At 40.7% G+C, this 14,553-nt stretch overlaps 1 protein-coding gene across 14 annotated transcripts in view; it reads right to left on the bottom strand.

The window, feature by feature from the left end:
- SOX6 (SRY-box transcription factor 6) overlaps positions 1-14,553 on the bottom strand; it is a 538,119-nt gene that overhangs the window by 40,581 nt on the left and 482,985 nt on the right. For all 14 annotated transcript variants that reach the window (XM_051967575.1, XM_051967573.1, XM_051967571.1 and 11 more), the window contains one exon: positions 3,913-4,021. In XM_051967575.1, the coding sequence (XP_051823535.1) occupies positions 3,913-4,021 (109 nt within the window). The remainder of the gene's footprint in view (positions 1-3,912; positions 4,022-14,553) is intronic.

Genomic DNA, 14,553 nt, shown 5'->3' with positions numbered 1-14,553 from the left:
GAGCAAGGGGCTTAGGTTTGAGCAGGTGCCAGGGAATGCATCCCAGCAGTCAGCAGAAGGCACCTCCCCCCACCCAATGCCCTGCCCTCACTGCCACCCCCCTCCCCAGCCCCCCCCTTACAAAGGCATCTTGCTTCTGTAGGCACTAAGGCAGGTAATTGGACTCCATTCATGAACTCACATTCCCCCCAAGGCCCACAGGGTCTCAATGGCAGCTCAGGGCTCGCTTCTGAGGAAAAGATTTCACACGCTCCGGCAGTCCCTGGGCCACTACAATCTTTCTAAAGTTACACATGTCATGTGGGGCTGCTCAGTATGGTACAGTAACAGGAGAGGCGGTGGGTGACACATGCTGCTATATTTAGGAGAAGGGAAATGGGCTGCTCCAAGCAAGGTCACAAGGATTTTGCCCTCCAAAAACCGAGGCGCTAGCTTTGGGGAGAAAGGGCATGGACACAGAGCAGAGACCACTTGGGGGACCTCCCAGACAGCCATACTTTTATTGTACTCAGCTTATTAAAAGATTAAAAGATTGTTTTTCATGATGGGAAGTGTCCGGAAGCTTGTCTTTACTGTCCATGCACTGATTCTTGATCTTCAAAGCAACTGAGACCACCCACCAGATTCTCCCCGCATTGCTGAGAAGCAACTGGATCTATTTATGCCCACTTTCCAGATTAGAGCCGGGGTGAGGGGAGGTGAACAGCCCAGGCCCTGTGATTCTGCAGGACGTGGCTTTAGAGCCAGGAAGAGAATGCGAGTCTCCATGACTACCAAGCCTGTGCCCAACGGCGCAGATCCCAAGCATCTCATGGAATTTCCAGCCAGGCACACACTGGGGACAGAGTGTGACACAGGGAGTCAGGGAATCTCCAAGTTCAAATATCACCTCTAACATTCACTAGCTTCCTGAGGAAGTCAAACTTGCTGAGCCTTAGTTTCCTTATCTGTAAAATGGGGACTCTAGCATCAACCTGGAAGGGTTATTGTGAGAATCAAGGGAGACAGTGTCTTCAGGGCCACTTCACTTATAAAGCACCTTCTGAGGCAGCCATGACATTTCCTGGCCTCAGAGTCAGAGTCCTGGGCTCATGCTCTGCCTCTGACACATACTCGCTGCTTAATCTTGGGCAAGTCAAGGAACTTCTCAGTGCTCTAAGACTGTCACCAAACTGCATAGATAGAAGTGTCTCCTTATGAGGGGTCTCTCTGGCAATGCCCCCAAAGTGCTATAAAATGCTTGCTATTATATGACGTGATAAAGATAGCCATAGGTAGGGAGATGACAGACAGACAGACAGACAGATAGATAGATGGATGGATGGATGGATAGTAGATATTTAGATGGAGATGGAAAGAGAGAGAAGTAAATATTTAGAGATGGATAGATAGATAAATAGGCCACATTCCTGAAATGACTTTTCCATTCTACAATTTAGACAAATGGACCAGCAACAAAGCTGAGGCCTCCAGTCAATGGAGATCAGAATGGAAATTGCCTCTGAGATTGGATTTAGCTTCTAGGACATAGTAGCCTGGTGGTCCAAGGAGAAGCTAATGCATAGTAACCTGCAAAGATGATCCTAGCTTGAGATGCTTCCTCTGGATGATACAGGCTCATGAGACACCTTTCCGAAAAAAAGATCATACTCTCCATCTCAGTTTTCCGCTCCACACACACACACACACACACACACACACACACACACACACTCACTCTCTCTCTCTCTCTCTTTCTCTCTCTCTCTCCTCTCTCTCTCTCGATCATTTCAATGTCTAGAATAAAGCTTGCACCCCACCTTTCTCTCTCTCTCTCTCTCCTCTCTCTCTCTCAATCATTTCAATTTCTAGAATAAAGCTTGCACCCCACCTTTGCTCCCACCCTAAATAAGGCCCTCATTTCTTTTCACTTAATCTTTTAAGAATTGGCTTGTTTTTTCTGCTTCCATCCTTTCCCCTCTATATTGATCATGTCCCTCTCTAACTTAAAACCTTCAGCAACTCAACTTTACCTATTAAATAAAGGATAAACCTTTCATCCAGGCATTTGAGGTCCCCTCCAATCTGGCTCTAATCTCTCTGCATAGTCCTATTTCATGCCATTCCCTTTCATTTCCTCTATATTCCAAACACATTGGGTTATTCTCTTTCACCTCTGCCCAGCCCCAGCTCTGTGTCTGAGATGTAGCTAGCAATGTCTGCATCCAGGGCAGCACAAATCATGCTTGGGGTCAGAACTGTCAAATTAACTTTTGAAGGTGGGCCACTTGTTCCCATGGACAAGAGGGCTGTGATGACCAGGCTTTTGTTTTGTTTTGTGGGAGAAAATAAAAATATCTTCATTCTCTGGGAGCTTCATAGTTTTACAAATTTTTCTTACTAGCTGGGTGCTGTATGCTATTGTTTCTACAGAACTTAAAGATCACAAATGCCATTAGGAGTCTCAAAATTTGGACCCCATGCCCTACTCTAGTTACAACTTTCCTCCATACCTTTGCTTCTACTAAGTTCTCCATCCCTGGAATGGTTTCCTCTCCTATTGAGACTCCTCCTATTGAAGCAGAACCTTTGTTTTTAAGATCTTGGTCAGATGGCACCTCCTCCTTAGCATCTTCCCAGCCCCTTCTCCCCCCTCAAAAAAAAAAAAAAAAAACAACTGGTGAAAGTGATCTCTTTCTCACTGAGCTCTCCTCCCTTGCATCAGAGTTGTTGATGCAGTTGTCCTTCCCAAATTAGAATGGAAGCTCCTTGAGAACAGGACTTGTGCCATATCTATCTTTGTATCTTCAAGGCCTGACACAAGCCCCTGACCATGGCAGTTGCTTAATAAATGTTGAATTGAAAACAACCAAATATTTCCCAAGCAGCGAAGACGTGCCCGGGACTGTAACCAAATCCTGCCACCTTAGGAGAGGGCCGCTTCCTGGAAACTTCCTCAAGTACCTCCTGATCCCCAGCAGCGCTATCTGGGCGCTTCTGCTTCTGGCTCCTGGGCTGGTGTCCGAGCACCGTCCAGCAGTTCTGTCTGATTCTGAGGCTGCTGAGAAATGTTTCAGGCCATAGAAGCTGTGCTGCGGTTTAAAGGGGGCGAGGGAGGGCCAGGTTCTCTCCCTTTAGGCTAAAGGAGGAATTCTGTTTGGGGCCAGAGACAGGAGTGAGTATTGTGTTACACTGAAAAGAACAAATTAATCTTCTCTGACTGGTGGGAGGGTTTTGGCCAAAGGAGAGGCTAACGGGAAAACCAGCCAGGTCTCTATGATGATGACACAGTCAATAAGCAGGCAGCGTTGCTCCTTAAGTACTGAACCAAACCATAAATCGTGTCCGTCCCCAGAAAACAGGGCCAGGGCCTCCTGTTTGGGGTTCAAACACACCAGAAGAACCTGCATCTCATGACAAAAGTTTGGGGTGAAGGCCTGGGCTGTCAGGCAGGCAAGCCTTCTTTTTCCATTGTGGTTCTGAGAAGATGTCAGTATTAGGCTGAGCAAACCAGCTCTTTGGACTGAGCAGAGATGGACAAACTGCTATAGACCACTAGCCTGGTTCTTAAAGAACAGCTTTGCTTGGTCCAGCCATTCTTTATTCGGAGTCTGAATCACTTTTGCACATTTTTTTCTTGGAAGAACAAGCAGAATTTTCTGCCCTTGGATGGAGGTGGGGGCAGTTCATTAAAACACCTCCAAAGGACACAAAAGATACCAAAGCAAGGTGCCCCCCGATATAGAGCTCTGCAGGGAAGCCCCAGTAGCTTTCTTCATCATCACCACCACCACAATCTTTCTCCACCCACCATTCATCCCACCCAGAAATAAAAAGGGACAAGATCCAGCTGAGAGCTCCCAAGAAAGTCACTCCTCGCCTACTGATCACATCCAACTTTAACATTTTAGGAACCCCATAGCAGCAACTCACCCTCTGCATCTTCGGGTCGGGTCAGATCAATGACTCCTGGGCCCAGTTTCCCATCTTCATTTGATTTCCCTGTTAACTGGGGGCCCAGATTTTCAAAGTGTGTTCTTTCCTAAAAGAAAAAAGAAAACCCAGTAAGCTTAGGTCAGGCTTAGGAACAGCCATATTTTCTCCCACTTTCCTTCTTTTCTTGTTCAGGAGATGGAAAGCACAGATTTTGAACCACTGGCTATGACTAACTCCTGCTCTGGAAAGCTTGGAATCCAGTGCAGCTACTTCCGGCCCGTTTGGCACAGGGGCCACATTAAGGACAGCTCAGGTAATGGCCAGAAAGCACAGCCAGGAGCTTTGTGGGCTCTGGACTGCACCGCTTCTCTCTCTGTTGGCTTTCCCCCCTTCAACGAAAAGGAATCCAATCAGCCTCTTCCAGCCTCAAATGCAGAACTTGAAAGAGCAATTCCTATTAAAACACACTGCGATGTTTAATGGGAGAGGCGTTTTTTGCCATTTAGAGATCACAGTTTGCATTTGTACTCCTGAGGAAATACAAGTCTGAATTTTATGCAAGAGGCTTTCAAAGACAAATATTTCAAAGGAGGAATAGCAGATGACAGCATCGTCGGTACTATTATTTTGCCTAGAAGTTTGAACTGAGCCTCTACGGGAAGTGAATAAGAGACCACTGCTCCTAGCAAAGCAGGGGGCCCGGGAGAGTTCAGACCTGCATGGGACCTGCCAATACAGGAGGAAAAAGGAAAGAAAGACAGTTTACTTGTTAACCCAGTTCTTCAAAGGAGTCCTCAAGGCCTAGGACGCTCCAAAGGGCCAATGGGCTGGGGCTACTCCCTAGGACTCCCGGCAGCGGCCCTCCCTACATATCAGTGGCAAAGTGTTCAGTGGTTATTACTAATTTAGCATTTGTGTTTGCAGGGGCAGAAGAAGTCCTGTTTTCCCCAGCACCCCACTCCCCCCAGTCTTGTTGCTTCTTTGGACTAAAACTTGGCATTACGTCGCACTTGTGAATGAATGAAACCTTGCGGTACATTACTATGAAACAATATTAAATGTCATGTCAGCTTGAATTTAGAGACATGAAATACCAGCTCCCAGCTCCACACCGGCCCAGCTTCTGCATGTTCTTCCTAATGTATTATGCAGCCCCAGAGTGCCGATTGCTGTTCAGTCTATTGTTCAGTGACCTAGTTCCGTACTGAGCCTTGCTAGGCATTCGATGGAAACACTCTGAGTTTTCTCTTCATCGAGATGTTTAGAAACTTGGAAATATCCTTAAAGAGCAAACATACAATTACTTGATAGCTGCTGTGTCTCATTTGTACAGTCTCAATACGTTTGTGCTTTCTAATATGATTATTTTTTGAATATCATTATATTTCTATAATTAATTCCCATCAGTCAAATTGTGCAGGAAGCTTTCCCAGTTCCCCTCAGCACAGAATATGTTTAAATTGGCACGGAAGAAAGACACAGCGCAAACCTGGCTCTATAAACCTTCCTTCGCTGGAGAATTTCTAGGTGGTCAAGTTGTCCCGGAATTGTTGGGGTTGGGGAATCACGGCTGCCAAACGATGGGGACCCTTAATTTTTCCAACTAAAGTCAAGGTGGAGGAGGAAAACTGAAGCAGGCATGGGACAGCTTTCCTAGATATGAGACGTGGGAAAAAGGTGACTAAGACCAAGAGTACAATGCTAAGTTTGAGATCTGGTGATATCTTCCTTTATAAAAATACAACTGTGCATGGATGGCTAAGTGTGCAAGGCCTCCAGGCCTCCATGCAAAATAAAACAATACACAGCACATGTAAACAGCCAAACATTATATATATATAAGTCATGGGGACAATCATTACCAACATCTCAGTGTTCAGGTGCTAAGGCTTAAATTTGCAGCAGGGGAAAGGGAAAAAAAAATTAAAGTAACCATAAGCAGCAGGAAAGGAAAATATTCAACCTTTTTATCACATTGTTTCTCATTGCAAACATTTGCATTTGAATGCTTTCTCCCACGTTAAATGCAAAAGGGGTTCTGCCGTGACACCTGCAATCTTCTTGGCAGAACAACCTCTGCCGTGTTTTTGCAAGGGGGGAGAACAACTTTCTACTCTGAAAATCAACAGACTGTGCTACCCATCAATATGCATATTTCAAGGATCTTTCCAAGTCAGTCATTCTCTTTGATTTTACCAGGAAATATTCTCCGTTAAAAAAAAATAAAATAAAATAAGTTCCTGAAAGAATATCAATATTTTGACAAGGAAGGAGAAAAGGGAAAATTACATGCCATGGTGTGTAAAATCCTAAGACAACAAAGCTTACATGATGATAATATCTTTTCTTTAAAAAAAAAAAAGTGCTCTCACAATTCAGTCTGTTTTTAATCATAACCAAAAAAAAAAAAAAAATTGGGAGTCACCATTCACCAACATGAGCACACGTACACATGTGCATGTTTCTCCAATATTAAGTATGTTTGAAATCATTCATTTCTCTCACTTCATTCAAAACAAATTCTCCTGTAGGGGACCTTTCTCATAAAATAGCAATATTTTGGCCAAAAAAATAATCCCACAAAGCTATTTTTCAATATGGAAAAAAATAAATCACCAATGAGATGGTTTTGACCAGTGTACAATGTTTCATATTTTTCAATATTAATACTCTCCCTCCTGCCTCTGAGGCTACAGAATGAGACCCTGGACCTCTGCCCTGACAGAGAAGCTTTCCTGAGCTCCCCAGAAGACAGACATCCATTCGGCCTCGCTTCAAAGAACAGTGGAGAACACTTCTTTGTAGAGCGCCCGGTCACTGGAAGAGAATATGTATCTGACTCTGGGCAGCTGAGCTAAGCCAAGCTTACTCTGGTGGAGTTGGATACCAAGACTCATAAATAGTGGATATGGCCACAGATGCAGAAAGATTTCCATTCCACAACATGTCAACTTTGGGATCTATCGAGGAGGATTCTGCCAACGGGAGAACATGTAGACCGCATGTGGCAAACCGTTTGCTCGCCCCCATTTTCTTGCCACCCTGGAAGCTCTCATCAGGCAACGACATTCGTAGACAATTTGAAAATGGCGATGATGCTTCATTGATAATTTCATCCTGCCCCCCCTTCTTCTCAAACCCCCCCCCCCCAGGATAAACACCCCGGCTTCTGCCTGGCAGCGGAATGTTCATTTTTACGTGCTGGGCCGTGATTAGACACTTATTTATGCATTGTCAGTCACAAACATGCAGGCAACATAAAAGTTATGGAAAAAAATTAAAGTCGGCTCCGCTGTGTTGGTAGGCCTGTTGGCTCTCTAAGTGCTTTGAAATTGTGATGTATGAGGTAGATGTTGCATATTAAATAAAGATATTTAAATGATAAAGCCCCCTTTAGTGAGAGCTGATGAATGTTAAACGTTACAGGCCACAAGCCAGTTGCATCCATCATCTTCACGGATTATTCCAGCCAATGCTGGGCTGGCTCAGTGATGACAGATAGACTGCTACATTATTATCCCTGATTTCCAGAGTCACTGAACAAACCATTCAAGCCCTTGGGCATTATTTTTAACTTTGCATGAAATTAGCAACTTTTCCCCCTCACTTCGGAGGCAGCCACGGCTTGCGATCAACTTGGCCTCTGATCCGGGCACAGGGAAAGCCTGGGTCTGGGACAGTCGGGAATCATGGGGGGAGGGAGGGCTGATATTCTCCGACAAAGGCAGGCAACTTCCTGTGACTGGCAACAAATGTAAAATTGTGATCTTGAGGAAAGAAAAGCCGTGAACCAGTAAGCACACAATAATGGCTTTTCTTTGCACTTAGATAAAAGCTGAATTTTTGATGCGCACAGTATATTTTAATAAAATTTTATATACTATGTTTTATACACTTATTGGCTATTCCATAATAATGTGTGTGCTAACAGTAAAATTGCTCTTAAATTTATGTGTGTTATTTATATGTTCCCACGTAACAATGCTTTTTGTTGTAAAAAAATATTCTGTTTATTAATGTAACTTTACAGCCCCTGCATCTGAGATCCGTGGTAAATTAATGACATTTTTATTATTTTATAGAGTCATTAAATTTTTACTGATCACTCCATCAAACCAAGGCAATAAAGACTATAATGTAAACTGGGACACTTAGATCAAGGGAGCAGGAAGACATTCCATATAGGCTGAAGCAAACGGCTGGCTATAAATGATATTTATATCATCTTTAAGCATGGGAGAATACTTGGATAAGTTTGGCAAAACTGTTTCAGGAGTAGAGTGGATGCTGTGCTTAAATAACAGTTTACTTGCCAGCAAGACAGGCTTTTTTCAAACCATATGCAGGAAGATGACTGATTGCGGCCATCTTCCAAAGAACAATAAATGGAATGGAATAGTACACTGGGCACCCCTCCCTGCTGGATTACCCAGTGTGATCAGGCTCTACCCAGGCTTCAAATGATTTCCGCATGCTCCCCTTTTCTTCGTCTGAAACTGATGCTGAAAATGTCAGACACTTTGAATATCTTTTAAGAAAAAAAAATTTTAATGTTTTTTTACAAATAAATCTACTTAATTTAAGCCCAGGTAGTTGAACAATGATGTAATTGTTCTAAGTTTCAAAAGTCTTGTTTCAGAGGCAGTTAGCAACCTTTTTTTTTTCCTTCCAAAAAGCCAGTTTCCAAATATTGACTTAATACAGGTCATTCACAGAAGCCACAGAACAAATGCCCAAAGAGCCAAAGGGGCAGTTTATATACATACAAAAATGTATACATATACATATATATCTGGATATCTACATATGCTACAGATAATATTCTAGTTACAATGGGTACAAATAATTATCTCATGTTGTCTTCACATGTAAAATATATATAATTAGGTTACTCTACACTAACTGTTCTAAATCAACCCATATGTGAGCTATTAGTTAATTGCCATCTATATTCTGTTTATATAGAGGAGACAGTAAACAAAAACTGCTGGTCTCTGGTACTCACCAACCTAAAATATGCAGTATGCTTTGTGAGATTTGTACAGGCTTTTTATTTAAATTCATGGGAATTTGGGGTTTAAGTTCCAAAATTCAACTGTAAGATTTAACAAATCTGTATATCAAAAGTGAAGTTTGCATAAACATGAGTGCTGAGATGTCATCCAACTCTCTCATTTTATAGATGGGGAAACTGAGGCTTAGAGAGAGAGGAAGGAAATAGAATCCTGATTTCCTGACCCTCTTTCAATTTTTTCCCTCCTATAACTTGAGATCTGGAATAAAGAATAATACTATATCCCTACTATATCCTGGTAGCAGAAGTATCTGAAAGAACAAGAGAAAAATTATATGCCTAATCTCAATGGAAATTTACAAATCCCTTTGAAATATTGAGATGTCATTTATTTTCCTATCTTCAGGAATTACTCCTATGTATGTCCTCTCCCCTAGACTCCTTTTGAACATTTTCCCGATGGTTTAGCATCAGAAAGTGTGGCAAAGTGCAGAGATAGCTAGCTTTGGAATTAAATCCACTTAGGGTCCAGGTTTGCCTCTGACATATACTGGCTGCATGGTCCTGAATTTCTCTGTTGTGGGCAATTCTATAGATTCTAAGTTGCAGGAGGAGGTGGCAGCCTTCACTGGACAGAGCAATTTCTTGTTAGGAACTCCCTACATAAGTGAAATCACAGGCCCAACCCTTGTTGCTCTTCTTAACTGTCATCTCCAGTACCAGCTAACATCTTCTCAAAACCAAACTAATCTACCCCAGGCCAATTACAATTTCCAATTCCCTTTCTTGTTCAAAGGTAATCCACACATTCTTATCCCCCATTCTTAGTTTTGTCGTTCTTTCTTTGCTAATGACTATATCAATATAATTATTTTTCTTTTGCAATCCTATGTATTTTGTTTTATATATTTAAAAATGTTATTCTGAGGAAGAGTCCATAGACTCCACTAGATTATGAAGAGCTGCTGTACGATATAAAGACGTGAAGAACCCCTTTCTTTGAGAGATCTTTGCAACGTCCCCCCACCTCTACCTAATCATGAAGTTCTCTTAGAAATTCATTCTCTATTTCCACTGACATCACTCACACTTTCATGGCCATGCATCTAGCTTATAGGAGCTTTCTAGTATCCTTCTAGTCTCCTGAATCTCTCCATTTCAAGACACTGTATTCTGCTGTCAGACAGATCTTTCTTAGGCACTGCTTTAAGAGTTTCTCTTGCCACCCAAAAATAAAATAAAACAAAAAACTTTTAATAATTGCCTATTTCCCATTGGGTCAAGGGCAAATTCCCCTGCCTGGCTTTCAAGGCCCTTCATAAATTCAGCCCACTCTAACTTATCCAAACCAATTTCTCACTACTACCCCAAACTTCCATTCTAATGAGAAATTAGGATCTGCTAATCATTAGAAATGCGGTCATCACTATGTTACTGTAACTCCAGGTTTAAGCATGGTGCATTTGCATATAATTCCTCACTGATAAATTACACATATGTCAAGTGTACATGGTACAAGAAAATGATAAGAAGCCAGGAGCAGAAAAAAACTATCCCTTGAATATTTTCATTTTATAGAGAAATATAATGAGGCCCAAAGATGTGATATGATTTGTCTGAGATCCCACAGATAGAGACCAAAAGATCCAAGTTGTCTGATGCCCAGTTTAATGTTCTGTCCACTTGACTACAGTTTTCTTTTCTCCTCCTATGCCATCATTCTCATTTTTGAATGGTCTTTCCCCACCATACATCCCCACCATACATCTCATTCGAGACCAAAACCATGGATGACTTTCTTCATGAAGCTATCAGACGGCTCCAGCCCACATCAACTTTTCCTTTTTTTGATTTTTCATAGCAATTTATGAATTTTTATTATACCATTTAGTCTTAAATTTATACTATCTCAAGGTATTCCTTATGATTATAATTATATTTCTGGATGACAATCTTCATGAGAGCCGCAACAATATCTTGTATGTCTGCATCCACTCCCACGGTATAGCCTTTAGAACTGACTACATAGTAGGAACAAAGAAAATAGATCCTTTGGGAAAAGAAATCATTCCTGTGTCACTTTATGTGTGGGTATCTGATAAGTCACTATGGTAGACTGTACAATACATATCAGTCCTGCTACTGACTCCTGCCATATGAGCCTAGGCAAGTCATTCAATCTCTTGGTGCCCACTCAGTACTCTAAAATGGAGAATTGATTAGAGTCCTTGACTTAGAAAGACCTGAGTTCAAAGCCCAACTCTGACACCAATCCTCTAAGCCCTTACAAGATCATTCTATCACTCTAACACTCAATCTCTTCATATAAACTGAAGAGTTTGGACTAGACAGTCTCTGAGGAGTCTTCTAGATAGCTCTGATTTGTGTAATTAGTGAGAAGTTCCATGTCAGAGGATCCTCTAACTCTGAAGAAATCACAGATCTGGACAAATAGATACAAAGAGAGAGACCCAGGCATAGACACAATCACAGACACAGACATGGTCACAGATATATAGACAGTCATAGACACAGACATAGACATGGACATAGTCACACACAGACAAACCCAGAATCTTCTACTCACTCTGTACCAGAGCCAGGATTTAACTCAATCTCTCCCTGGTCGTACAACTTATTTCTCTCTACACATGATTCTGCTTCCTACCATAATCCAGGAAATAGGTATAAGAATGCTTCTGTTGTTCCCCTCACAAGGTAAAGTAATCACCTGGGGATTGTAGAGACGGTAGGCCAGTATCACCAAATTCATCACCACAGAACAAAGAGAGGTTTGAGGGAACATGTAGCCCAGAATCTTTATAACTTTATAGATAAAGAAACTGATGTCCCTAATTCCCTGAAGTACCCAAGCTATCATAGATAATAAGAGAAAGTAGCAGGAATAAAAGCCAGGTTCAACCTTCTTTTTTCTTCAATCTTTTCTAGAACTGCATGATGCTTTCCTCCTGAGAGCTAAGGAAAGTTCTGAATAAGATTAGACAACTGTTTTCCCTATTATGTAACTGCTGCTCTGTGCAGATATCTTGTACACATGGGGCAAATACCTTTCCCTTTGTCTTGGTCAAACTGAGACTTGAAAGATCCTCACAGAAGATAAAGGCAAGTGACATTTCATTCTTTTTTGTTATAGAAATCTATCTTTTTTCCTTAATAATATTTTTCCAATAAAGAAAAGTAAAGTAAACAAAGTTTTCAACATTCATCTTTGTAAGACTTTTTAGTTCTAAATCTTTCCCCCTTTCTCCTTCACCTCCCCATAATATCTCAAGACAGCAAGAAATCTGATATAGGTTATACATGTACAATCATGTGAAACATATTTCCACATTAGTTTTGTTGTGAAAGAAGAATCAGAACAAAAGGAAAAAAACCATGAAAAAAGGGGGAAAAAAACCAAAAATATTATGCTTTGATCTGCATTTAGATTCCCTAGTTCTTTCTCTGGATATGGATAGTATTTTCCATCATGAGTCCCTTGGAATTACCTTGGATCATAAGTCTCATTTCTTGAATATTCTTATGGAAAGCCATACTAAGACCTGATAAACAAAAAAAGTCCCTAGCATAGCTTTCCTTGGTATTCTAGCACAATCTTCCATGGAAAAGTCAGCCAGACACTTTTTCTAATACTGGAACTGACCAACAACTCCTTACATTCATATAACTATTATAAATGTTACAGCACCCATTTACTCAAGATAGACCCATAGGATAGATGGTACAAATATGAATGATGCAAAAAATGGACCCATTTTAGAGATTAAGAAACTGAGGTTCTTATTCATTAATTGATTTGCCCATGCATACAGAGCTAATTGCTACTAAGTAAAGTCGAATTTAAACCCAGACTTCCTGGCTCCAAATATATCACCACTGTCCCTGCAGATTCCTCCTTACCTCTCTCTCCTCCCTGGCTTTGTACAGGCTGTCCACCATATTTGAAAGGCTATCCTTCCTTTCCTCCACTTTTTGAAACCCATCGTTGCAAGGCTCAGCTTCAGTGATTTCTCTTCTATAGGGCCTTTTCTGATTTTCTGGAGCTTTGGGATCCTCTCTCTACTAAAGTCATCTTGCACATATTTTGTATTGTACATATGTGCACATATTGTTTCTTCCCAAGAATGTAGATTCATTGAGAACAATAGCTGTTTCATTTTTATCTTTAATATTTCCGGTGTCTAACACAGTGCCTGCCATATCACATGTGCATTAATTGATTTTTTTTTTTGGCCCATTAGTTGCCTCTAACTTTTTGTGACTCGATTTTGAGGTTTTCTAGCAAAGATAATGGAATGGTTGGACATTTCCTTCTCCAGCTCATTTTACAGATGAGCAAACTGAATTAAGTGACTTGCTCAGGATCACGCAGATAGTAAGTATCTGAGACCAGATTTGAAGTCAGATCCTCCTGACTACAGAAATAGTATTCCATTCATTGTATTTAATTGCTGTTGTATTTAATTCGATATTGAATTTAATTGATTTCCAAATTAGAAAAGCATTCCAAAATTCTAAATGTTTCCCACAATATTCATGGGACTCTCCTTCAACCCCACCAAAGTCACCCTCAATACTTAGTCACTACCAAAGAAAAGCCAAATCACAAAGCAGCAATAGTCCTGAACAAATCTGTGTGACACCAATGAGCACTATAAGGCTCAAAAAGTACTGAATCAAATTACATTCATCAGGAATAGGGTACTTACTGAACTCCCTGAACTAAATGCTTTATGTCTCTGTTCATATGGTTTTAATATGGTTTTTAACCAATTGTAAGGTTATTTATAAGTTTGCAACTCCCCAGTAGTTAGAGTTATGAAGCGTTCAGACTTAAGCATAACCAGTTGTGTGGTCGGCAGACTACTACTTTCATGCGGTTTCCAACTCTTAATAGAGCACAAAGGCATGATACAGAGCTGTCTCTGAACACGTCCTTATTCACTGCTTGACTCAGTTACAAATTTATAGAAAATCCTCTGGTAAAATGATATAGAATACCACCAAAAATCAACATATCATTAAAAATTATAAAACCTATTTAAGTGAATTTATATAAATGATTAATAATACTTTATCATCTTTGCTCTGAGCACAAAAACAAGGCGCCTGAAACAACACCCAAAGCAAAAATATTTATTCAATGTGATCACCTTGGATAATTGTTTTGCCAAAATCTGACAGCTACGTTTCAGTTAAGTTAGAACTTTTAAAAATATATACATTAAGCCATATATTATTATATGCATAGCATATAATATAAACAAGCATAATATGCATAATTTAAAATAATTTAATTTAAACATGATTTTATTTAAAATAATCGCTTATTTGTATTTTTGAAAAAGGAAAAAAACATAAAGACTTGTTACCAGTAGTACTGATTATTAAATCAAGTAAATTAGCATTTATAAAGCATCTGCTATGTGCTAGGCAGTGGACTAAGTGCTGAGGATATAAAGAAAAACAAAAACAATCTTACTCTGTTGGAGTTCATAGTCTAATTATGATGGAAACATAACTTTGTATAAACGAGATGAGAAAGAGATAGTGAGAGAGAGACAGGCAGTGACAGAGAGAGACAGGGAGAGGGAGGGGGCAGG

This window comes from Antechinus flavipes, chromosome 6, assembly GCF_016432865.1.
Source record: "Antechinus flavipes isolate AdamAnt ecotype Samford, QLD, Australia chromosome 6, AdamAnt_v2, whole genome shotgun sequence".
Lineage (NCBI taxonomy): Eukaryota > Metazoa > Chordata > Mammalia > Dasyuromorphia > Dasyuridae > Antechinus > Antechinus flavipes.
Note: the sequence above shows the minus strand (reverse complement) of the source record. Positions and strands in the feature narration are given on the sequence as shown.